Source organism: Carassius gibelio, chromosome B6 (assembly GCF_023724105.1).
Source record: "Carassius gibelio isolate Cgi1373 ecotype wild population from Czech Republic chromosome B6, carGib1.2-hapl.c, whole genome shotgun sequence".
Lineage (NCBI taxonomy): Eukaryota > Metazoa > Chordata > Actinopteri > Cypriniformes > Cyprinidae > Carassius > Carassius gibelio.
Genome location: NC_068401.1, coordinates 7,957,620 through 7,981,743, shown reverse-complemented (window position 1 = coordinate 7,981,743; position 24,124 = coordinate 7,957,620). Strand labels below are relative to the sequence as shown.

The 24,124-nt window shown below is 36.6% G+C and overlaps 1 protein-coding gene across 3 annotated transcripts in view; it reads left to right on the top strand.

Annotated features, from left to right (window-relative positions):
• Window positions 1-474: 474 nt before the first annotated feature.
• sema3fa (sema domain, immunoglobulin domain (Ig), short basic domain, secreted, (semaphorin) 3Fa) overlaps window positions 475-24,124 on the top strand; it is a 42,717-nt gene continuing 19,067 nt past the window's right edge. For 2 of the 3 annotated variants that reach the window (XM_052559803.1, XM_052559801.1), the window contains exons 1-2: window positions 475-963; window positions 1,783-1,952. In XM_052559803.1, coding sequence (XP_052415763.1) covers window positions 1,823-1,952 — 130 coding nt within the window. In that variant the 5' untranslated portion in view covers window positions 475-963; window positions 1,783-1,822. The remainder of the gene's footprint in view (window positions 964-1,782; window positions 1,953-24,124) is intronic. The other variant, XM_052559802.1, reaches the window with a different exon arrangement.

Sequence of the window (24,124 nt, the reverse complement as noted above, 5' to 3'; positions counted from 1 at the left end):
TTAGAGATTTGTTCTAGTTTGGTTAAAAGTTGACATCTAGCAAAGTATCCTCTGTTTGAAAATCAGGTCTTCTGATTAATGAATACTGTGTTTTTGAATATCATGCATGTTTTTTTTTGCATGCTATGGAGCAATTGCTCATTGCTCATGGTGAAACATGCTTTTTTGTGTTTTTCCATCAGTATTTATTAAAAATTATTATTTTTTTTTTTTTTTTTTGGGGGGGGGGGTGTAATCTTGCACTTTAGTGTCAGAAAAAGACACGTTTTACATAAGAAGGGGGTTATGTTTAATAAATATATATTATTAGTCTATAATTTTAGACACAACTTTTTTTTTTTTGCCTTTATTTTCTGAACAATGCACTGAAAATGTAGCCTTTTATCTCCAAAAAACCTGTGTGCCACTGTTGTGAAGGCGTGTAGCGCGTGGGCGTCGCCCAGAGTGATAAAGAGTGAGTAAGAGCGCAGTCGTTCGCATGTTTGCCTGTGATTTAGTGAAGATAAGCGCTGCACCCCCATTACTAACATGTCCCGTGTTTTTGTTTTGTTAGCTCCGGATGCATTTGTAATGCCTAATTGCGTTGAAAACATAAATGGGTGTTACTTTTAAGGTAAGTCTCCGCCCAGGGGGAGTAGCAGCGCTCCATCCACCTGCCAGACTACTTCAACAGCAGACAGTCAGTGGACCTGAAGCGCGCTCGCTGCTGCTGCTGCGTGGACAAAAATACACGAGACGCGTTGAAAAACTCCGGGCGAGAGGGGATACGCGGACTTCATTTGAGCTTCCACGGAATCACAGTCACATAAATTAGTTTAAAGGAGCTACTACTTTGAAGACACGTGTATGCAGTTACTTTTGACTGGACGCATTGTTTTGGTTTCTGTACGCTTTCTTTGCGCTGGATTGCAAATGATTTGTACATCGGGACACACAGGAGCGTTTGTGACGGACGTCTTGTAGGTGAGATCTGCATTCATTTAAGTTTATTTTATTAGTAGTATTGTTTTTATGCTTCACGTCACGTACATCACAAACACTTGTTTATATAGACAATCAGCACAGTTATTATCCAAATGGTTTTATACGCGCTTATTTTTAAGAGGATCAGTCCATTGCACGGCACTGAAATCCGATGAAATCCAATATTTTTAGCGATTTGTTGAGAGATTTTTGGCTGGAAAAGGGAATGCCACTGCTATTGATAATTGAAGTTCAATTGCAAGTCATGTGCTGATTTTTTATTTGAATTTTATTATTATTATTATTATTATTATTTGATTGAAAACAAAAAAACAGTAGGCATAGCTGTGACAGAAATCAATCACTTCAGTTTTTTATGACTGATACCTTACTGGGTTTTCTTTTATATCTTTATTTCCATTTAAAAAAAGTAATTTAAAAAATAATGATTTAAAAAATATATATTTTCAACACAATTAACTTAATGACTATTATAGAGCAATAAAAATATAATGTGTGTTATTAATATTTTAATAATAATAAATGAATTATGACAAAGTGAAATGTTTCCACAAAGAATTTGAAACCGTATTTTACCATTTTTTGGTAGACTTAGTATTACGAAACCGATAACAAATTAAGTAGAAGTGTGTAAATATCTGTGACGATATCACTCCAGCTGTAACTTATCAGCGTGTCTCTATTACCAATTTCCATTTTCTTCCATTCAATAAAAAGATAAGCGAATGGTTATGTGAAATCTCAATCATGAATGTATCAGTGGATCCTCACCCCCTTCCTCCCTCCCTTCCCATGCAGGACCGAATAAATCTCTTGTGGGTCTTTGGATAAAGTGATCATGCAGGGAGCCGGGACTTTGGTGCTGGGGACCCTTCTGGTGTCTGTGTTCTCAGCTGTCTCGGTCCACAGCAGCCCTTTGTCTTCCCTGCCACCCGCTTCTGTTCCACGAGTCTTCCTGTCCTTTAAAGGTAAGATGCATTTCTGTTGTATATGCTGTCTTACACTGTTGCTTTGTGGGTGAAATCCACAAATTAACATAGAAATATAAACAATCGCAGTTGATATGGTATAGATTGCATGAGAAACGTGCATTATTATATTTGTCCTCATTTCCAGGAAACCGAGCCTCATTATATTAACTTTCAGTGATATGCTTCTACTGTAGTATTAGGAAGTATGTTTTCCTTATTGTTTTGTGAGAATCTCTTCAGTTTTTTGCTGAGCAAGCTACTTACATTTTTAGATTACCTGTTTGTTCACCTTTCTAATTCAAGGAGTTTTCACAGTCTGCCGCCTGAACTTTCTTTTCTGTTGCATGTTATTGTGCTTCTTTAATTGGTTTTTCAAACACTCTTTGGTATTGAGCATGTCTGCCAGCAAAGACCTAAATTCAGAATTTGCGCTACACTCTGTGACTTTGAGTTTAACCCTTGCTGGGGGAATTGGATTTCATGTTGGGTCGTTTGAGGTTCGTGCACAGCTCTTGGTTGGATAAGCAATGCAATTAGTTTTTAGTTCTAAAGCAGTATTTCCCTTGGGATTCTCTGAGCTGTTTTTTCTGAATATCTATGTTCTTGATAGTAGCCCATTTTCCAGGACTACGCATCCATGATTTGTTAACAGTGCAGTTTTATTGCAATTTTATTCTCAGGAATTGCAATTGGAAGGCAGCTTAAACTATATGTTTACAACATTTTCTCCAAAATGGAATACTGATACTCTATGCGATATTGGACGGGTTTGTTTCCCAGGACCTTTATGTCCAATCGTAGTGTACTTCTGTCAGTCAACACTGACACTGACCACTCTTTACTGCCAAGATATACACTGGAGACATACTACATGCATGCACTGGATGGGATATTCCATCTTACGATATGACAGAATATGATCTGTGAGTTTCTGGAGATTATCAAAACACTGTAGATAAAATAAAAGATCTATTCTGCTTTATGTAGGTCGTGGTGAAAGCCCTTTGGATGGTTTAAAGTTTTTAGTTGTGGTTACTTCTGTTCTCTGTCCAGCAGCCTTGATTAAACACTTGAATCATGTTCCTCCCTTGAGAGTGAACGTCTTGTGAAGAAGGCTACATTTGTTTAGGGCTTTAACTCACTAAACACTCTGTTCTCTCCCACAAATAGCGTCAAGCTTAGTGGGATCTTGTTTTGGTTTTGTACTTGGATGTGCCATTAGAAAATCATTATAATGGCTGACCAAAATCCAGGCTTACGTTGTAATTGCTTGCCTCCGTGCCTTTACCCTTTGAGACAGATAACATCCTGTTTTATATCCCTCTCAGTTACTTAAATGTGACTGTTTGAGCCATGAGGTCATCATCTGTTCACTGTTGTAACCGGGTTATGCACCATTCAGAATTACACCGAAAATACTTTGTACAATTTAGTTTTATTTTACGGACAAACTAAATTGGATGCACAATTACAGTTTGAATGTAAGGAAGTAGAAATACAATTAATTTAAATTCAAAGAATTTTTACCTTGAAAAGAAACATTTTAAATGACCAATTAAAATGTTGACTTGGCAAAGCCTTGTTTCGAAAGTTATGAAAAGTTCACTGATTTTTCAAGCTTTGTATTACAATGTAAATGAACAATGTCTTTCTCAGAGTTGCCTGCCTGTTTATTTATCAGCGTTAGTCAGTCGGATCGACTGAGGGTATTTATGGATGTTGACCATTTTGGAAAAGGGGAATGGCACAGCCCTTTTTATCGGTTTTAAAAAATAGAAATTGCATTTGTGCTGCATAAACAGCCAACATTTATTAAAAGCCTCTCTTGCCAGTGGTGATTAGATAGATAGATAGATTCTTCAGTTCTGAATTTTTAACATCCCTTGGTTGTAATATGTTGTTAACATTTTTGATATAGTAGTGGTTTTAATTTCATGCATGAATTGTAATGATTCAGTTTAGCTTGAGGTCCGGTTTAAGAAAAACTGAGTAAAGAAATAAATTAATAGCTTTTAAGTGATCATCCCTGGGGGGATGCAGGCATAACTCACTAGTACGTCCCTCATACACGCAAGCTTGAACACAAGCATAAATGCACCCACTCACACACACATTGACTGCGGTTCACCAAGATCTCCCTCTTTCTGATAGATTCTTATTCTCCAGTTTGAGCATGTAGGGAGGGAGGGCAGGGAACTCAGCCAGACAGAGTCAGTTTTCGTCTCCGAGGGAGGACTTGGCTGGTGTTTTAGCGGTGTCGGTGAGTTAAGAGAGCAGATACTGGTGTGTTCTTGTGCCCTTACACATTTCAGACAGTCCAGACCACAAGAACATCCCTGGAAGCCCAATCATCTGTGAAGTTCATGGTCTAGGGCTCTGCAGACATGACTTATTACAAGTTCAGACTCTTTTCTAAGGCTCTTCTCTTGTCTTTTCCCTTTTTATGGGAGTAACTATGATGCATTTGCCCTTCTCTTTCACATGCACACACTTCTTTTTAAATCCCCTCTTTCCCATGTATCTCTGCAAGCCTGGGATTTACATGCTAAAAGGTAGCCCAGAGGACTTACGAAGAGTCACATGACAGCCTAAGTTCATTTCTTGCATATGAGCCCTCACATAACTCCTCATTTTTGGACATGACAGTGGATTTATAGGCATGTTTGTGTGTATTATATCACTTTACAGTGGTTAGGAGAGCCCAGGGATGATTCAAGGAGGAATGCTTGTGTGAATTGGTATTTTTTGTGTGTGTGTGTGTTTGAAATTGGTGCCACGGGTGTTGTTTGTGCACACTGTTTTAATTTAAATTCCATCAGTAGATTCTCTGAGGGGCAGAGCGCTTATTGCTCAATTTAGACGAATGTTCTCAGACAAAGAACACTTTAAAGTAAGTATCTTAAGGTGCATCAGTCGTTCTGATGGCAGTGCATAAATTATCGCAATTAAATTAGTGTGCTTCATTTTCCTCTTGCTATTCATGTTAACCCCTGCAGAATGTTTTTTAAAAACACTAAAGCAGTAGTAGGCGATGGTCTGGATGAGAATAAAAGCTCATTGTCTCTGGTTTGAGAGCTTTAGGAGTTATCATATAGGGAAAAGTGCTTATAGACCCTATCTTTTTCATATAGATCCATGACCAAGAATTTGTTTTATTATTATTATATGGATATGATGCCCCACTCCAGGGCTTCTAGTCCAATAATAAATCAGAAATAATAAATAATAATTAAAAAAAACGATTTCTTCTATGTTAGAGTCTCGTCAGAGAGGTCAGTGGTGGTAGTGATAGTTTATTATTTTAATTTTTAAATGAAGTTTAACTGAACATTAGATGACAGCAAAGAAAGAAATAAGTGATTATAACATGAAAACATATTACACTTGTGCGTGGATTTGCATACATATGAATAGAACATAAAAGCTAGTGTGACAGCCATTGTAATAAAGAAATATGAAAATGACAAATGAATCTTTATTAGTATTTATAGGTTAAGATTTAAGATTATATGCTTGTTTGAGGGTGTATTATCATGTTTGAGTTTTATCTCACTGTATGTGCTGGCAGAATAACATCAAAGATATATTTATCTTTGACGCACCATCCTGTGAACTCGCTTAGATGCTTGATGTTTTGAAGTGTCATAAAATATCATGGTTCTGTAGGTGATGAATGGTGGTAAACCAGGCCTGGCCCATCTGCATTTCTTTTTATACTGTGTTTGCTTATCAGTACTAGCAAATAGCAAATACCCAAAAATATGTATACTCAAACTACTATACAGTACCTGCTTCCAGCTATATTTTGATGAGCATGTTGAAAATTATCTAGAAGTTTTAAAAATATACTCTGACCCGGGCACAGTATATGTGTGTGTGCATTTGTCTGTGCTGGAGGCTTTTTCTATCTTCAAACAAGCCCTAATAACAGCCTATTTGAGGGTGCCAGAGGCTGAGGTTGTGACCCCAAAAAAACAGAAGCAGGTCATTGTCAGGGTGATTCGTCCTTGCTGTGTGGGAAAGAGTGAACACATTCCTGCTACAAATGCTTGTAATGCTAATCTGCAGACCCATTTAAAAGCATTTAACTCTATTCTTGCTGTTCATTTCATTATTTCTGAGTAACACCTGGATGCGTAATTGGCCATGTCTGAAAAAGCAGAAAAAGCTGCTATACAAATATATCCAAACACCCAATTAGACCATTACACTGCTGCAGTGAGAACATTATCTCACATACAGCCACTGCAGACAAAGCTTCCAAGATCATTTTGTATTTCTAGAGCATTTTGCAATTAACATCTCATCACATTTTCAAATACACTGGCTTTCTCTTGTTAGTTCAGAATATCATTGTATTGTGTGGCTGAGGATGAAGCACGGTGGCTTTTCTTTTAATGCTGTAAAAGCATTTTCTCTATTCCCTTTTAAAAATTCTCATTTACTATTTATGTAAATGAGTTTGGCCTTAAGCATAATATCTGTTAGTGTTACCAAATGATAAACAAAGTAAAAAAAAGGGGAATGAAGACATTTAATGAAAAGGAATGAGCTTTTGTACCACATAGGGAACAAGAAAGAAAGAAAATTGCTATGCATTTTTCATGTTATGACTGATTAGATAATGGATGAATCTAATTAATTTTGTGTAAATAACAAATAAAACGACACAAATTAAACCAAGCCTGTGCCATTTTAAATGCTACAGGTGAATTTATGCATCAAAACTGTTTAACGTTAAGTATAAAAATTGAATATTCTTTCTGAGATTCGCTAAAGAGTATATTTAAAATATTATAAGAAAAAAGAAAGAAGTCTTATAACCTTATACTATAACACTTATTCTACACTCAATACTTTCCACTCATGACGTGATTAGGTTTATCCTTCATGTTGTCTTTACCTGGGTTCTAACTGGGTCAATTGCGACACTAGAGACTTCTCTAAGTGCTTCTCTCTGACAATGCACACAGATACAGAGAGAATGAGAAAGCATATGTGTGAGAGAGAAAGAGAGAGCCCGGGAGCAATCACTGTCTCCCTGAAAGATGAACCTCCTTCGACTTGCCAAGATATGCCTGGGAGATCTGCTCAGACAGAAGGTGAGACACTGTCTCTTTCAGTTCGCACACTAGAGAGACACTACCTTACAGCTGCGTAGAGACTGTAGTGCCATTCAGTTACGATTATTACTTCAGAATCCAGCCCACCTGTGGTGCTGATGGGAAAGTATTTGGAAAGGCCCAACCCTCTTTTGGATTTCTCATTGGTGTCTTGTATAAATTTTCTCTTGATCAACCAAAAAACATTTGTTTGTCTTAAGGTTACACTGAGGTTTTCTAATTTTAGCTGAAACATGCAGGCTCAGTCAAGCTCTTGCTTTATAAGTGAAACCGCAGCGGTGGATCAGAACGGTATTAAAATCCAAAAAGCGATGGGAATCATCAAAAATGCATTATTCTGAGCTGCTCCCATGAGGCTTTCTCTAATGGAGCTCTTGGCAGAGTAATAAACTTAACCTCTTGACCCTACATTGAGTTTCAGCTTCATAAGAATCACTTAGAAAAGGCTGCATGGGACACAGACAGGCGTAGGCTCGGAAAGGAAGGCCTGCTCTTTGTTCTCTATTCTTTGTTGTGTTTGTTTTTGCCGAGGGTGATGTGGCCCTGTGCTATATTAACTAAATTATGGTATCTTAGTCTCGCAGTTAATAATGTTTTCTTCCGAATATCTCGACTCTGCATCATTTTGTTGTCTTATTTTAGACCAAACACATTTGTATGTGATGCCATGGTGCAGCAGATGCTGTCTCAGTGCTGTTTGTGTCAAGGTGGCGGTGCATCCCAGCATCCTGTGCTGCGGCGCTGGATCTAAACTGTCACAGCAAGAGGAGAGTGAAGGTGACAGCAGTAGGGCTAAATATAGAGACCCTGCACTCCTCTCCCCCTCTCTTACTCCCTTTTCTTTGTCTTCCTCTTTTTGTCACTAACAAAAATACTACAAAAGTACCCTGGTGTCATGGTTTTTTAGACTTGCATTGTATTATTTTAAGAACCATGTGCTGTCATAACAGTTTAGTAAGGTTGTTTTTTTGGAGATATAAAAAATATAAGTATATAAATATACAGACTTATAAGTTACCACCACCTATCTCTCAAATGGACCATTGACACTCCTAATTGAGATTGTAGATAGTCAGTGGTCCATTTGAGAGATAGGTGGTGGTAATGCACTTATAAGTCTGCGAACGCCATAAAGGATGAAGAAGATGAAGAAGAAGACTCCTCACATGCCATCTGTTAAGAACGCGTTCAAGATAGTTCGGACATTGCGGTGAATTGGAGGTAAAAAACAGTATAAATACTGTTCAGTTTCTTGGACAGACTGATGGTTTCGTGTCTTTACACATCAATGTATCATTAAGAGCTGCATGGTTAAATTTGGTTTTGTTTGTGTATGTTTTTTTTACTCTCAAACCGTGATTCCCATTCACTTCCATTGCATGACTGACATTTCCTAGTTAGAATTGGTCCCTTAACTAGTATTAATATATGTAGTATTTTTTATACATTGACTGCCCCTTTATTGAATTACCATGGTATAAGAGTTCTACCCTCAATCTACCATAGTACTGCCACTTTAAATCATTCTGCTTGTCTATCCTTTTGTATGTTTTTGGATTCTCTGTCTAGCTCTCTTGTATTTTGTGCTGTTTTCCATCAATTCCCAATTCTCTATTTCATTACTGTCTCTCGGTTGTCTTCCTTAGCTTCTTCTTTCTGTTCTATATTTTCATTCTCTCTGCTCCCAGAGGAGGCGTCTAACATGTCACTCCCTGAAGGAGTGTGGAAGCGCTCCCATGAGATGAGAAAGAGTGCAGACATTCATTTGAGTGAGGTCTGGGTCACAGCTCCTCACATGAGTCATTCATTGGGTTGGTTGTGGGTGCGTATGTGGCAGAGAAACGTTCATTTTGAGAAAACTGTCATCTATGCAAGGAGACTGTGCATACTTTTTTATTTTTACAACATGTCATGTTGTTGTTGGACATCAGGACCCGGTTGTGAAAAAGATGACTGCTATGGATGCCATTATTGGCCTTTTTGTGGTTTAATGAAAAATCAGTTACACGATTACATCTGTTACCTAAGACATGAGCAGATTAGTATTTTAATGCAAATAACTTTATCTGCATGCATGTTAAGCCATGTTCAGTGTGATCTCATGGGAAAATGTAACTTGCAGGTTTTTAGTTTGAATTCATATGATTTTTAAATAGAGAAAAAGCATGAAAATTGAACACTAAACAAAAACCATCACATTGTGCTTGCTTTTCTGTAAAAGAACCATCTTCTGCACTACCATCTTCAGACACAGATATTTTGTGTCATCAATTATTTTTTGTTATCTCTTCTTGTAAAACACAGCCATATCCACAGCGCTCACACACTCTTGTCTTGTAACACTCATTTGTAGTCTGTGTGTTTTATCATTGCCTTTCTCATTGCTTATCAGCATTGACATTCACTCGTTTCTGACACTATCACTCCCCTCATGTTCTATTTTCTATCTGACAGCAGCTCCCATCTCTGTTACACCGTTCGCTTCAAAGGCATTTAAAAGCATCAGGAGTGTAGATGGCTGCCTTGTTATAAAACCGCCTCAGAACCAAAGGTTATTCGGTCTGGATAAATGGTTGCACTGTCAGCTGGTTTGATGTGTTTCTTTCTGGAGTGCAACACGGGGGTTTCTGTAACCTAATGCAGAAACTCATGCAGAGTATCAAAACATGTTTCTATTGCTGATGGAGAGCAGTTTTGGGAAAACGAGGCAAATCTTCTCACTTGTCACTTTGAGAAACAGGCAGGGTTGGTATTCTGCACTGATGGAAGACAAAGATGCTCTGTTTGTAAGCTGTGTGTGTCTCTTTTAGCTCTCCCATGCTGATTGTCTTTTGTGAGGACAGATGGAAATGTGTCAGACAGAATGAAAATAACCTGATATATGTTTCCTGACTTCACTCCTTTAAAGTTTCCCATCCCTTTTTAGACTGAAAATAGCTGAATTCAAGCTGCGTTCAGCATTAGTAGGGCTGAAGATATATATATTAATTGATAAATCTGTTGTAAACATAGGTTACAATATAAATTGATTTAAAAAAAACAAGTTTAAATAAGGTTACATATTCTGCATAAAATGTACACTGTTGTTTAAAAGATTTTTTAATGTGTCTGCTTTTTCTGTTTAGCAAGGCTTATTTAATAAACAATGCTCTAAAAAAAGTAATATTCTGAAATATTAGGTTTTTAAAAAATGTTAAATTATATCCTACAATGTAATTTATTCGTATTGGTAAAGCTGACTTTTCTGCAGCCATTACTGAAAGTTTTTTTTTTACTTTTTTTTCTTTACTTGTTAAATATATTTTAAAATGAAATGTATTCCTGTTATGAAAAGCAGAATTTACAACATCATGACTCTTGTCTGCAGAGTCACATGATCCTTCAAAAAAAAAAGATATGCTGATATTGTGCTCAAGAAACATTTCTTATTTATATCAGTGTTAAAAACAGTGGCTGCTTAATATTTTTGCGGAAACCATGACAGATTAAGATTCTTTAATTTACAGGGAAAAAAAACAACAGTTATTTGAAATAGATTTGTAACTATGTAAAGGCCTTTTGATTAATTTAATGCATTCTTGCTGATTAAAAATATTTGAAAGTATCTTGCTTGCTGACCCCAATTTGCATATAAATACATTTTGCATTACTTACAAGGATCTCTCAACTTATTTATTAATCATTACTTAGGGGGTGTTTTTTTTTTCTTTTTCTTTTTCAATGTCGCCACTTGTTTAGTGACAGTAAAACAGAGTGACATGAGCATTCTGGTGAGAGAAACTCTCTGTCCGCTCCCAGACCTTAATTGCTCAGAGAGGATCCATGTTGGCTCGTCCTATTGTAGTCTTTTGCCACAAATGAAGAAAGAGAGAGACTGTGTGGTCCACTGTGAGTTGATTCAGTTAGACAAACCAGCATTGAGGTCTGTTTATAATGAGAGGTTACAATAGGCTTTGTTACCAGGCAGCTTCACTGCACCCCAGACCTGGACCCCCATGACACTTCTGTGCAGTCAGGGGAGTTACTGAGATGCAGTGTGAGAGACAGAGACAGGGGAGACACATCTGAAGGCAAATATAACCAACAGCATCAGATAAAGTAATGAAAGATTCTTATAAATAATGATTCTTACAGGAATAGTGCACCCCAAATTAATTATACACTACCATTCAAAATTTTAGGGTTGGAAAGTTTTTTTTTTACTTTTTTTTCTTTACTTGTTAAATATATTTTAAAATGAAATGTATTCCTGTTATGAAAAGCAGAATTTACAACATCATGACTCTTGTCTTCAGTGTCACATGATCCTTCACAAATCATTTAGTGGGCAAGAATATGATCATCAATGTTGAAGAAAAGTTGTACTGCTTAATATATATATATATATATATATATATAGAGTAACTTTTTTTATAGTGTTGCATGGAGAATATCAACTTATAGATTCATAATGGTTGATGAAATTAATTTTATTTGTATTTTTTTCCATTTGTGAGGCAACTGCACCTGTTAAGGGTGAGCCCACATTGGGCTTGAAGATGAGAGCAGAAGAGTGGGTTTTACTAATAATTTCCCCCACAAAAAGTGTGTGTGGTAGTGTGCTATAACAATGTGTGTGTGTGTTCATATGCAATTTCTCTTCCATCAGCAAAGACAACGCCTTACCCTTGTGTGTCTACTGCTTTGGTTGCCATGGCAGCATTTCTTTTGTTACCTGTCACTGTTATAGCACATTTCACCTGTTATTTGAAAACTATGTCTTTCTGCAAGTTCTTAAAATTTCTCAAAATTCACAGTTCAATCTAACCAAATAGAGGAGGTCTTAGCCATGGGAGTGACAACAGATACAATCATTTTATTCTTGGCTGACAAGAGTGAGAAGATGAGTTGCTACATTCACCAACACACACACACACACACACAACAACAGAGAAAGAGAGAGATTCTCCCTCCAGATGTGGTCTGGGTGTGGGAGTTACAGCCTGGAGGTTACCAGACATGCTTGACCTTAGGGGGGGCCTGAGGTCAAGGGCACCTCTTCCTTCATGTTGTTTTAGACTGCCACCATTTATTACCATCTGTCAGTCAGGCATGGACTTTAATTCCACGGCAGTACTAAGACTCAGACAATGACCTGTGCTGACAAACCAAAGCATCATGACGGAGAAAACACAGGGGGAGCTAGCCAATCAGAGCGCAGGAACGACACTGGATGCAGAGAACAGAATGTGAATTCACAGCAGGGGTTATTGGGTGGTAAAAGGGAAAATGTGTCCATCATTGACTGGCTGGCATTTGTCCATCATGTTCGAGGACAGAAAAAGAATGAGACCAAAAAAAAAAATAAATACAGCATTTGTTTATCCTTAAAATAGAAGTGTATTTATTATTCAGTTTATATAGGCTAGATGTATAAAATTCTTTGTAATGGTTTTGAAGTCACTTATGCTTAACAAGGCTACATTTATTTGAGTAAGAAATACAGTAAAATATGACATGAAACATTTCTTGAAAACAGTTTTTACTGTGATGCAATACAAAATTTTATGGTAAGATTACAAAAAACTTAAATAAATGTATACTCTTCAGCAAGAGTGCATTAAATTGATTAAACGTGACGGCAAAGTCATTAATAATGTTACAAAAGATTTCTGTTTTAAGAAATGCTTGTCAGCATTTCAGCATACATGACGGTACCCAACTGTCTGATATAAAATAGGTTCACCCTTTTTTTGATGCAAAAATCTTCAAATAAAGCATAAACATTGTTCAGGGCAACACGTATGGTGTTTGAATCGATGTTTTTGAAACAATCGGATGAGTTAATGATTCAGTGACTCACTCTTAAAGACCAGTCACGTGTTTCAATCCTAAATGAATCAGTAACTTGATCTGATGAATCGATTTGAATGAATGACTCAGTGAGACACTCGATGCCTGTTTGATTTTCTTATCTAATTCTCAGGATAACAAGTAATACATGCTGTCGCTGTCCAAATTCTCTGACTATGTCTCATTTGTTTCAGATATGTCAGTACCATAATATTTTAGACAAATGTAGACCTAGTAATTAATATTTATCAGAGTAGAATGATATTGTCATCTGATATCACTGCTGTACCATGGCACCTCCATGATACTTGTTTTGTAGAGAGTTTGGGAAAATGCTGCTGTTACCATATAGCTGTTTACTGGTCTTGGGATCATTTACGTAATGAGAGAGAATTGGAAACCTGATTTCACTGTGCTTGTTAAATGTTGATGTAGTGTTTTCTAAAGTATATACAAGTTAGAGCGAATTACATACCTGGCAATTTAATGATAGGGTAGATAAGAGGTAACAATCATGCACACTGGCAATCTACTCTTATGCTTAATTCAGAGGGTATGCATCCGTGCGTGTCTGTGCATCACTCAGGTAAGTTTTTCCTCCAGATGTTCCTCGTCATTTCAGAGGAATGGCACATGTGGGCTGGAGAGTTAGATGGGTGGGAAAGATGGGCTTGTGGTTCTCCGCCAAATTCAGCTGGAGTCTCAAGTGACATTACATGCTGGGTAGATAGGCGTGTTTATGAATGTCTGGGATGAGACTGGAATCGTTGGTGATGTTTGTGGTGGCAGCGAGCTGTTTGCTTATGTTGTTGTGTGATGAAGTGATCTCATGCTCATTAAAGGCAAAGTTTGTTTAGGAAGTCAAAGAGATGATGCCTCAGACGTTCCTCTATTTTTGCACTTTGAAGTTGAGGCCTGTGAATGTAGACACCCCTAAGGCTGCATTGGCTCTTCTAGAACTTGGCCGCTGTTTCTGTCTGTCTTTCTGTGTCTCTTCTATTCTTTTTGTCCCCTGCTGTCTTATTGCTCTTAGTATTTGCCTTGCAAAACAAATAGCTCTATTGTTTGTAATTGTACCCCTTTTATTTTATTCCTGGGTGTTTACTTGAATATGAAAATATGAAGCAATGTTCACTTATTTTACTTTAATATTGAATATTTCATAATATTGAATATCTAAATAACTTAAATTTTTTTCTATATAGCTCTGTATGCTGCTTCTCTTGATTTAATTCATAATTGTCTGCTTGTAGTACTTGTCCAGTGGTTATTTTTCCTGAAAAACATTCCATTTTAATTTGCTATTTCATTTTAATTTGTCATTATCCTGCATTGGTTACAAGCTTCAAGCTTGTGTGGTTGCCAGATATCAAGAGTTTAAATCCTCCAATCAGAGCGGTGGTTAAGTAAGCTTCTCAACCTGGCAACCATGCACACACACACTCTTTCTACATTACGGAAAAGCACTGATGAACTGAAAATGCCAAATTGGCATCTGCTCAAATAAAGGTGCAATACCATCTTTTTCTTTCATTTTTTTTTTGAGCAAAATATTTGATACCATTTAAGCATTATCATGCATGATTGTTATCATTCTATTTTCCTCTACAAACTGTCACTTTGATCACTTTGAACACACACCTCACCATAAATTGATGCTGACATGTGGGTTACCTTTTTTAAATAGAAGAGAATTGATTGATAAGGATATATTAGGATTTAAAACAACACAGAGTGTGAACAACCAAATAATTATTTTCAGATCCTTGTCATTGATCTGTGTAAAAGAGGGTTCTTACAGCAAATACAAATGTTTTCACGATGATTAATTTCTATCTATTTACAGTTATTTTGTAGATATACAGCATACAACTTGATGGATATTCAAATTCAACTTTATATGTCTAAAAAATATATATCGGGCTACTGTTTAAAAGTATTTTAAGAAAAGAGATAAGAGATAATCAATTTTCAGGCTGTTTTTAATGATAAGCTATTAACACTTTACAGGTCATACTGTACAAACCTGACTCACTTATATGAGACCCCATGATTTAAAAATGTTCCCATTGGATTAGTTTGACATTACCACTTAAACATTAGACAGTAGATACAAGTACAAAGTTCTGAGAAGCATGTCAAATACACCTGCCAGAGGAAGTAGCGAGTCTTTTGGGATGGAGCCTGACAAGAGATTTTATTAATTGTGGTCTGAGTACTTGGACAGGATATTGGATCATATTTTCACCTCTAAAGACTTTCAGAGCCTTACGCTATAGAAACGGTAAAGCGATAAAGTCAAAATCATCACTCTTATAGACACATTCAGGTTAAAACCACAAGCTTGAGTATTATCATCCCTCGACAGTTCGAAAAAATAGCACGAGGGCCAGATGATATTTTTTTAAAGCTGAGATTTACAGCTTGAATCTTGACTGGTCCCATTGGAGGCAAAATAGATATGCTAAACCATACCTTTTGCTGGAAAAAAGACACAGACAGATGTGAAATAGGAGAGCAAGAAAGTTTGTGCATATGTCCCAACGTTCAAACCATCCCACAGTTCATAGTCCGTATGTGAGTCTCCTGTAAGCTGAGAACGCATTGACTCGATAACAAGATGAAAATGTAGATGGTATGTATTGGGAAAAAGAGCGTAATAGGATAAGAGAGATGCATGCTGGAGAGACGCCAGGAGGAATGTGTTAGGTGTCTGTCTAGAGTCGGCTAACATCTGTTTCTGCAATTTTTGAGAGTGATGTCTGTGCTGCCTGCTGATTTTCTTACAGAGGGAATCAAGCGCTCCAAGCTGCTTCCCTGACGTATGTGTGTGTGTGTGTGTGTGGCTGGGCATTGCAGCTACCCATGAGTGCATTGTACTCACCTTTATAAAATTGTAGCTTTAGTGTACATTTTAGTGTACATTTTTCTTACAGTATAAGTGCATGTAGTATATAGTTACTGAAACGGTTTCTCACAATTATCAAGCAGCCTATGATCTGTACTGATTATTATGAGTGCAGACTTTATGAAAAAGTGAAAACACCATCTCCAGTATTTAATAAAATTGATAATGAAATAGTTGACAAAAATGCCATTGTCGTCAGTGTTTTAAAGAGATAGTTCACCCAGAGTTTCAAATTCTGTCACCATTTACTCACCCTCATGTTGTTCCAAACCCTAAAGGTTTGCTTTCTTCTGCAGAACATGCAAAAAAAAAAGAGAGGATATTTTGAAGAATGTTTCAACTGTTTGTTTCCATACAGTGAACGTCATTGGGGTCCAAAGTAAGATTGGATCCCACTGACCTTTTGTTACACAGAATTAAGTCATGCAAGTTTATTAAATAACAATCTTTATATATTGCATACAGTGCATAGCATATATTTACATTTTTTTTTTGTTTGTTAGCATTCAATCAGCACATTGTTTAAAGGAGTGTCAAGGCCACACAGATGCAGAAAGCTCTGCAGATTTCCTCAGATTTTTAACAGCCGTTATTACTTATACACATTCCCTACCCTTAGCATGTTTGTTTATTAAAGATATTGGACACATTTGTTGTGTATTGTAGTACTCTTAGCTTTGTTTATTAGATTTGACCAAACCCATTTCTGCAGATTTCTTACCCCAAAATAACCCAGAAAATGTGCATGCTGCCCAAGATATGGAATAACATGCATTTCAACTGCATGCCATATGTACTGTATCTGTTCAAGTAATTGATTGAAATAGTAATCAACAGTTTAATAAAGATCAGAATAGCTGTTAGCTGCAGCTGTTAAATACATACAGATGTGTCTGAGTTGTAAGCCTCTGAGCATAGTGACAATACTCAAAATAAGCTTTTTGATTAAAGAAACTTATAATTGAGAATAGTGCTTGAGAATCCAAACACGGGAAGAAAGAAACCGTGCATTTGAACTCCCTTATCAAAATGTCCCAATTAAGTCCTTATGTTGAGACTTTGCGCCGCGATTTCCCACGTCATGACTCTGAAGACTGATCATGTTGACTTAGCCAGTGAAAGCATACCTTATTAATCCCTATCATTTCATTTTTTCTTCTTCTTGTTTTCCTTCACAGGCCGTTTATCACAAGCTTGTTTCATTTGGCTCATGAATTCAATTAGTTAACCGAACAAGAGACAATCCCATTAGATAATTTCATGGCTGGTTTGGATTTAATTGGCTGTAACATGGATTAAATGATTGGTCTTATTAAAACATGCAAGGTGATCTATTTTTATGGGGGGGGGGGGGGGGGGGGCATCTAACCTCTGGGACTATCTGTTGCAGATGTCAAACCAGCAAAAGAGAGAAGAAAAATAGGATGTTATTTCTCCTCGCCGAAGCTTGTTAACTTTTTCCATTCACTGACTTTGATTTTTAAATGCACTTTATTCTCTCGCTCTTTTCATGTTAATCTCCATCGTGCTAATAATAGGAATTTAGCCACTTTGAGACACTCTCTATTCTGTTTCTTTCATCTGCTCCTTCTGTTTCTGCTGGATATTGTCAGCTAAAGTGCTCTAGGAGAGAGATGGTGTTGGGCACGGAGAGCTTAATGCAATAAAGGAAGAGCAGAACTAAAAAGAAGTTCACTGCCATCTCTGTGTGAAAAGCTTTGTTGTCAGGGCTCAGAGGTCATGGGCTCGCTGGAAAGGACTGCCCACTTGTCTGTCAAATGAGAAAGGGGGCTTTAGACCTAAAGCTCAAGCTCTCCTTTAGTGGGCGGGGTTAGCTTGTCTGTCACCATGAACTGCAAAGAGGCAGTAATCCATTGGCTTGTCAAGCTGTCAATCAGCTTAGCATAGCATTGGGTATTATGTATTTATGCAGAAGATAAAAGCTAAAGACTGCTCTCTTAATCAGACTGGTTTTCGGTGTGCAATGACTATGCATTTCTTTTTTATTGAAATTCTTTCTTTATTGAAACTGAGCTGTTGTGGGTTAGTTTTTCTCCATTTAATCTCGTCAGTGTCTAGAGGTGATGGCCATTTGAATTGTAATTAAGTCTTACATGCTCAATCTGTCAAAGGCCACTTTTATTGCCCCTCACAAATATATTGGAACTTTTGGCTTAAATGAGAGTGAAAATTAGACCACTTTTTGTCTTTCATTCAACGTGTCCTAAAAGCATATTTTCTGTCTACTCTCTTTTGACATATAGCTTCTATAGGACATACGTGAACAAATCTAAAGTACATTTTAAATGTAGTATTTTGTATTTTAAATGCATTTATGAATTTATTTTTAAATTACTAATTTTAGATTCCAGCCAAATGCACAAATCATAAGCAATATTATCACTGCCACAAAATAATTAAGGTTAAAAAAATTTCTTTCTGCAGAAATATAATTCAGAACACAAATTTGGATCTTAACATGCAATATAATCAATCAATAAGAGGTCCTTTCCAATACCAACTCAAGGAAATAGGAAATAAATATAATATTTATTCACAAATTGTGCATACACTTCTAAAAAAGGACAAAACACAATAAAAATGTTCTCTGTGTGTAAACCTTTATATTTTCTTCCTTTCCACATTTTTCCGAATTTACATCTTTCTGGCATATCTTCTAATTTATTGTCTTTAAGATGGCTTGCTGCCGGCATCAGTCCATATTAAATAGAGTCATTCCAGGCAGGCTTTTTCTCACAGGCATTTGAGTGCCTTAAGTGGTTAATATGCATTTTGATTGACACCTCTTATGGGGGGTGGGGGAACGCCTTCCAATTCTTATGGTCTCTCTCCCATGAGACTGAGCTACATATGTTAATGTGATTCAGTTTGCACACTTTTGTGTGTGAGAGTATGAGAAATGGTGAAATGATAAGAGACATTGATGCATTCTGGTTGTTTTTATTACACAATTATGGTGGCATTGTGATGCATATCTTTATGTGTCTTTGAGATCCTCTGCTTTTGAATAAAGCATTACAGAGTGCACCAGAGTATTAGTGCCATGTCTAGAAATTAGTTTTGAGAGCTAGCATCATGTACCATAGATGATGTTGCATTGCACTAACAATTATTGCAACTGTAAATATAGACAACCCACCCCTTAACACATGTACAGTATACTATTGTTCAAGTTTGGGGTAAATAAAAAAAAAATGTTCTTGAAAGAAAATAATACTTGTATTCAGCAAGGGTTAAAAAAGTAATTAATAATAAACATAATAAAGACATTAATTATGTTACAAATGTTTTAAAATAAACTGTTTTAAATAATTCTGTTCATTTTATTCATCGAAGAATCCTGAATTTGTATTTATTTATTTCAGTTTACACAAAAACATTAGGAAGCATAACTGTTTCCAACACTGATAATAAGAAATGATTTTGAGCAACAAATCGGCATATTCAAATTATTTCTGAGGATTGGAGTAATGACGCTGAAAATTCCGCTTTGATATTGCAGGAATAAATTACAAATCAAAGATCTATTAAAATAGAAAACATTTTAAATTGTAATATTATTTCAGTAATATTTTTACTGTATTTTTGATCAATTAAAAACCTAAAAAAACTTTTGATCAGGGAATGTAGATGTAGATTCTTATTGCATATTTGAATAAATAATGATTAATGCTGAATATGAAGGTTAATAATAATTTTACATTATAATATATAGTTGGTAACACATTATTTTAAGGTGTCCTTATTACAGTGCAATTATACATTTAAGTACTAAGTAATATTAATTAATTGGTAATGGTTAGAATTAGGGTTTGGCTTAGGGTTACTTGAATATATTTTGTGTGTGTGTATATATATATATATATATATATATATATATATATATATATATATATATATATATATATATATATATAATATGCTTAAACATATTCTTATAATAATAATAATAATAAGTACATGTAATGTGTTACAAGGACACCTTTAAAATAAAGTGTTACCAAAATGTGTACAAATTTTACTTTTAATATTAAAACATCTTGTCACTTGGGCAGTACACTTGAAGCTTTGTAAAAGCATTTATTTTATTTTTTTACACGGAGTAAAAATTTTTTAAATGAAAATTATTCATTAACTCACACTTATTGTTATTCCGAACCTGATTTTCTTACATGCACTGTGACACAAAAACATTATTAGCAGAATGTGTGGGCTTCTTTTGTTCAATAGAATGAAAATCTTGAAAAAGAAGGTGTAAAATGAGGAAAGATGGAATGATGATAAAGATAGAAACAGGAAGCAAAGCACACACTTGACACCATCAGTAAGAGGAGGAGGAGAAATTGCACAGCAAATTCTCATGGACACATACAGTACATGGAATGATTGAATGTAAATTCAGGGTAAATGAGTTTAGAGCGACATTAAGGTATGCAGACCAAGACTTTTCATTTGTGCATGAACTATCCCTTTAAAACCACTGCCTGTCCCTGCATTTTACAACATTCACAGTGAAGCCAAAGACAGAGGTGAAAGGAACCCAATGAATGAGTGCACCGCAACGGCCAAATCAAAGCTTACAGGCTCTCTCACACACTCCTAATCAGCAGGCGAGCAGTGGCTGCCACTTTCAGATGCTTGTTCTCGCCTGTCACATGCCGTTAAGGTCTTCTGCTTGGTTACAGGTCACTATGACTATTCACTCCCAAAATGACCTGTCCCTTGTTTCCAAGCAACAGAGGTCAAGTGGATGTGTGCTGAGTATCCAGTAGGCAACCCACTGACCCCACCTTTAATGACCCGGCTGGAGTTTTAGTGCATGTGTGTATGATAACCTTTGTGACCTCTTGACCCTGATCTAGCTAACCGGCGTATCCATTGTGTGTTGAGTGGACACGAAACTTAAGCACAATAGAGTGGTGAAAAGACTGCTTTTCACACTCCAGCAGGTTAATTTAAAATAATAGGATACTGCGCAAACAAAAAGTGTTTGCTTTCTTTCTTCCTCAGTTTTATTGAAAATTCTTCTTGAAATTCCTGAGATACACCCTTGCATAATCAACAAAGTCTCTGGGAATTTGTGATTTGGTACGCAGTATTTCACTTATCCAAATCATATTGGATATGGGGCCCTATCTTGCACCCAGCGCAATTGACTTTGTACACTGACGCATGTGTCATTCCTATTTTGCACCCGCGCAAAGCGCGCTTTTCCCTCCACAGAAGCACGTCGCTAAACTAGTGAATGAACTTGCGCTCCCCGGGCGGTTCAGCGCAAAAAAGGAGGCGTGTTCCAGCGCAAACAATCCCTGGTGCTATTTTGCTGTTCCATTAAACAATTGCGCCACTGACCAGAAAAAACCTAGTCTAAAGTCAGTGGTGCGTTGCGCGTTGTTCATTATGCTATTTTAAGGGCGCATGCTTGACCATAATGTATAGCGTGCACAACGCGCATACACTTTGCTCATGTAATCTACACAGATGCAACAGTTATTTTTGCAAATCATAAATTGTTACACTAAAAAAATATTAACACATGAGATGACGGAAATCATTGTGAAATCTTGCTTACAAATTATTCAGGCTAATTGTAGTAATTAAGGATCAGACCTGTTTGCCCGATAGTGGCAAGACATATAAGGACATCTGACAAATTTGTTTGTCCGTCAAGAACCAGGAAAAAAAAAAAATCGATGAAACAATTGTGGCTATTTCCTCCCACGCCTGTTTAACCGACGCTATTTTGGGTGGGTTTCTCCCATCCCCATACAACACAACTTCTCTGTCTTTCACTGCTCTTACAAGAACAACAGTCTCCTCGGCTGTGAACCGCTCCTGGCGTGCGCCTGGTAAATACGCCACAATAATAGCAATCCATAATGGAACTTGCGCACCTGCTTTTAAAGGGAATGTTGGATGACGCTCCGATTGGTTTATTTCACGTTACGCCCAAACCACACCTATGAATAATGAAGCTACTTCAGACCAACCCATTTTAGATTTGCGCCGGGCGCAAGAGCCATTTATCCCGCCGGGAAAATAGCAACAGCGCCGAGACCCGCCCACAAAGTTACTTGCGCTTCGCGCTTTGACACTTGCGTTTCAGATCGTTAAAATAGGGCCCATGATATTTAATGTCTCATGCATCTCTTGTGACAGACGTGTGCAACTAATACACAAGAGCATTGAAATCACGATACAAGATTGCATGTCACAGCCTTTTACATGTTACTTCAGTACAAGTGTTGCTAATTTGAAAATGAGTCAGGAGACAAAACCGAGACACAAGTAAAGTATCTTTGTACAACTGTGTGAAAGATAATGCTTTCTGAATTGGTCATTCACTTCAGAGAATGATGTTGTAGCAATAGGCATGTTTAAGACATATTTCATTTTTGTTCATGAAAAAGATCTGTGTTTGATTCAGAAATAATGTTTGTGTGTGTGTGTGTGTGTATGTGTCAATTTTTTTTTTTTTAATAAATCCTGAAAAACTTTATCATGGTTTTTACAAAAAAAACGTCTTATCATAATAACTTGCAATCCCTGTATAAATATCTCTGAATGAATGGTCTGTAATGCATAGTAAATAAAGGCCTTTAGCTTCTTTAAGCTACATACTATTAAAAAAAAACATAAATAAGTCCAGAAGAATTATCTTTAACACCTACATTTACATTCTTCTTTATTTAACACACTCACCTGACCCAGAAAGAGTAGCAGAAGATAGAAAGATATAGAGATGAGAGAGTGTGAAAGTGAGAGAGATTAAGTGAGAAGGATCCGAATTATCCATCATTTCGTTCCTGGTATGTAGATACAAACTCACAGAAAAAGAATCTGAGGAAAACTAGACAGAAAATGGAAGTCCAGCCTGATTAAATCTGTTTAATGCACTATAAAAACTGACAAAAACCATCTTAAAGTGAAATAAAAAGCCAAACAATGCAAGTTTTGATTCAGAGATGTGATCTTGAATTTTTGTTCTAATTAGATTTTTTTCTTGCTTTAAGCGAAAACCTCACTTTTTTTTTTTGATTATGCTTAACGCAATTAGAAAACCATTTGCTAACTTAAAATTATGTTATGTTCTCTGAATTGTTTTAATGTTTTGTTATTTGAAGTGCCACTAACATGATGGTGTGAAACGCAGGCGGGAGGACCGATCTGGTGTTGAAACGCATTAAAAAAGAAAAAGATTAAAGGAGAGAAGGAAACAAGCAGATCTCTGATTGCGTTTCTCGTTGGAATGCTTATTGAAAGATCTGCCGCAACCATCAGATTTACCAATATGATAAAACTGAACAGGAAGAGGAGCTGCGCTTATCTGTGTCTGTTTGTTGACAACTTCATTTAAGACGAACCATCCCAGAAATATCAGAAGATGGTGCGATAAACACCTCAAGGTCTTCTAACACGTTTGCGTGTTTGAGTGTAGCGTGTTAAGCTAATCAGGGTCATCAGACAAGGCTGTGTTGAATGCATGCAGGGGTAAATGTTTTTTTTTTTTTTTTTGGTCACGGAAACTCAGAAAGCTTGTTATGAATGGACTTGCCTCACATAATTTCACAGCATTAAACCTATTTAGCCAGCTAAATTCAATTTATGCTAATAAATTGACAGCAAGATTTAGCAGACCAACAATATGATGCAACTTTTACCAGACTGCAAAAGCTACATTATTTTGAAAACAGCTTAGCTGCTAACAAGCTGTTGACAATTATTGCTAAATTGTTAGCGTAGCTACTTTTATTTAAATTCTCCACAACACTAACTAGCATTGTTTTTCACACATTGGTTCCCACACTTTGTTTAACACCTGAAAAGGAGTGCTACAGTTTGTTTAGCTGTTCGCCAAGGCTAAGCCTGATTCTTCAAGAACATTAGGTGATATGAATCAATAATCTGAGGTGTTGTATTTGGCTATGTTCAGTACACAAGACAAAATGAGAAAGGTCAGGGCTTACCAGACATACCATACATAATAGACTGTCACATCAAATCCTGATGTAAAATAAATAGGCCAAACTATAGTGTATTATAGACTGTGATCTTGTGAAAACACATTCTGACATCTTTAATAAGCTCCTTAAACTAGAGCAAGGACTTTGGGTCATCACACCAAATGGAGCCGTGGCCTGTTAATTATTACCATGTTTCTGCTGCTTGGCTGCTATTTGTGAAAAGGGAGAAATGAAGAGTTTTTAGAAATAATTCACTGCAGGATCACATGGGTCAGGGTAACACGTGGTGCTCGATTTGTCGCTGAGTGTGCGCCTGTGTCT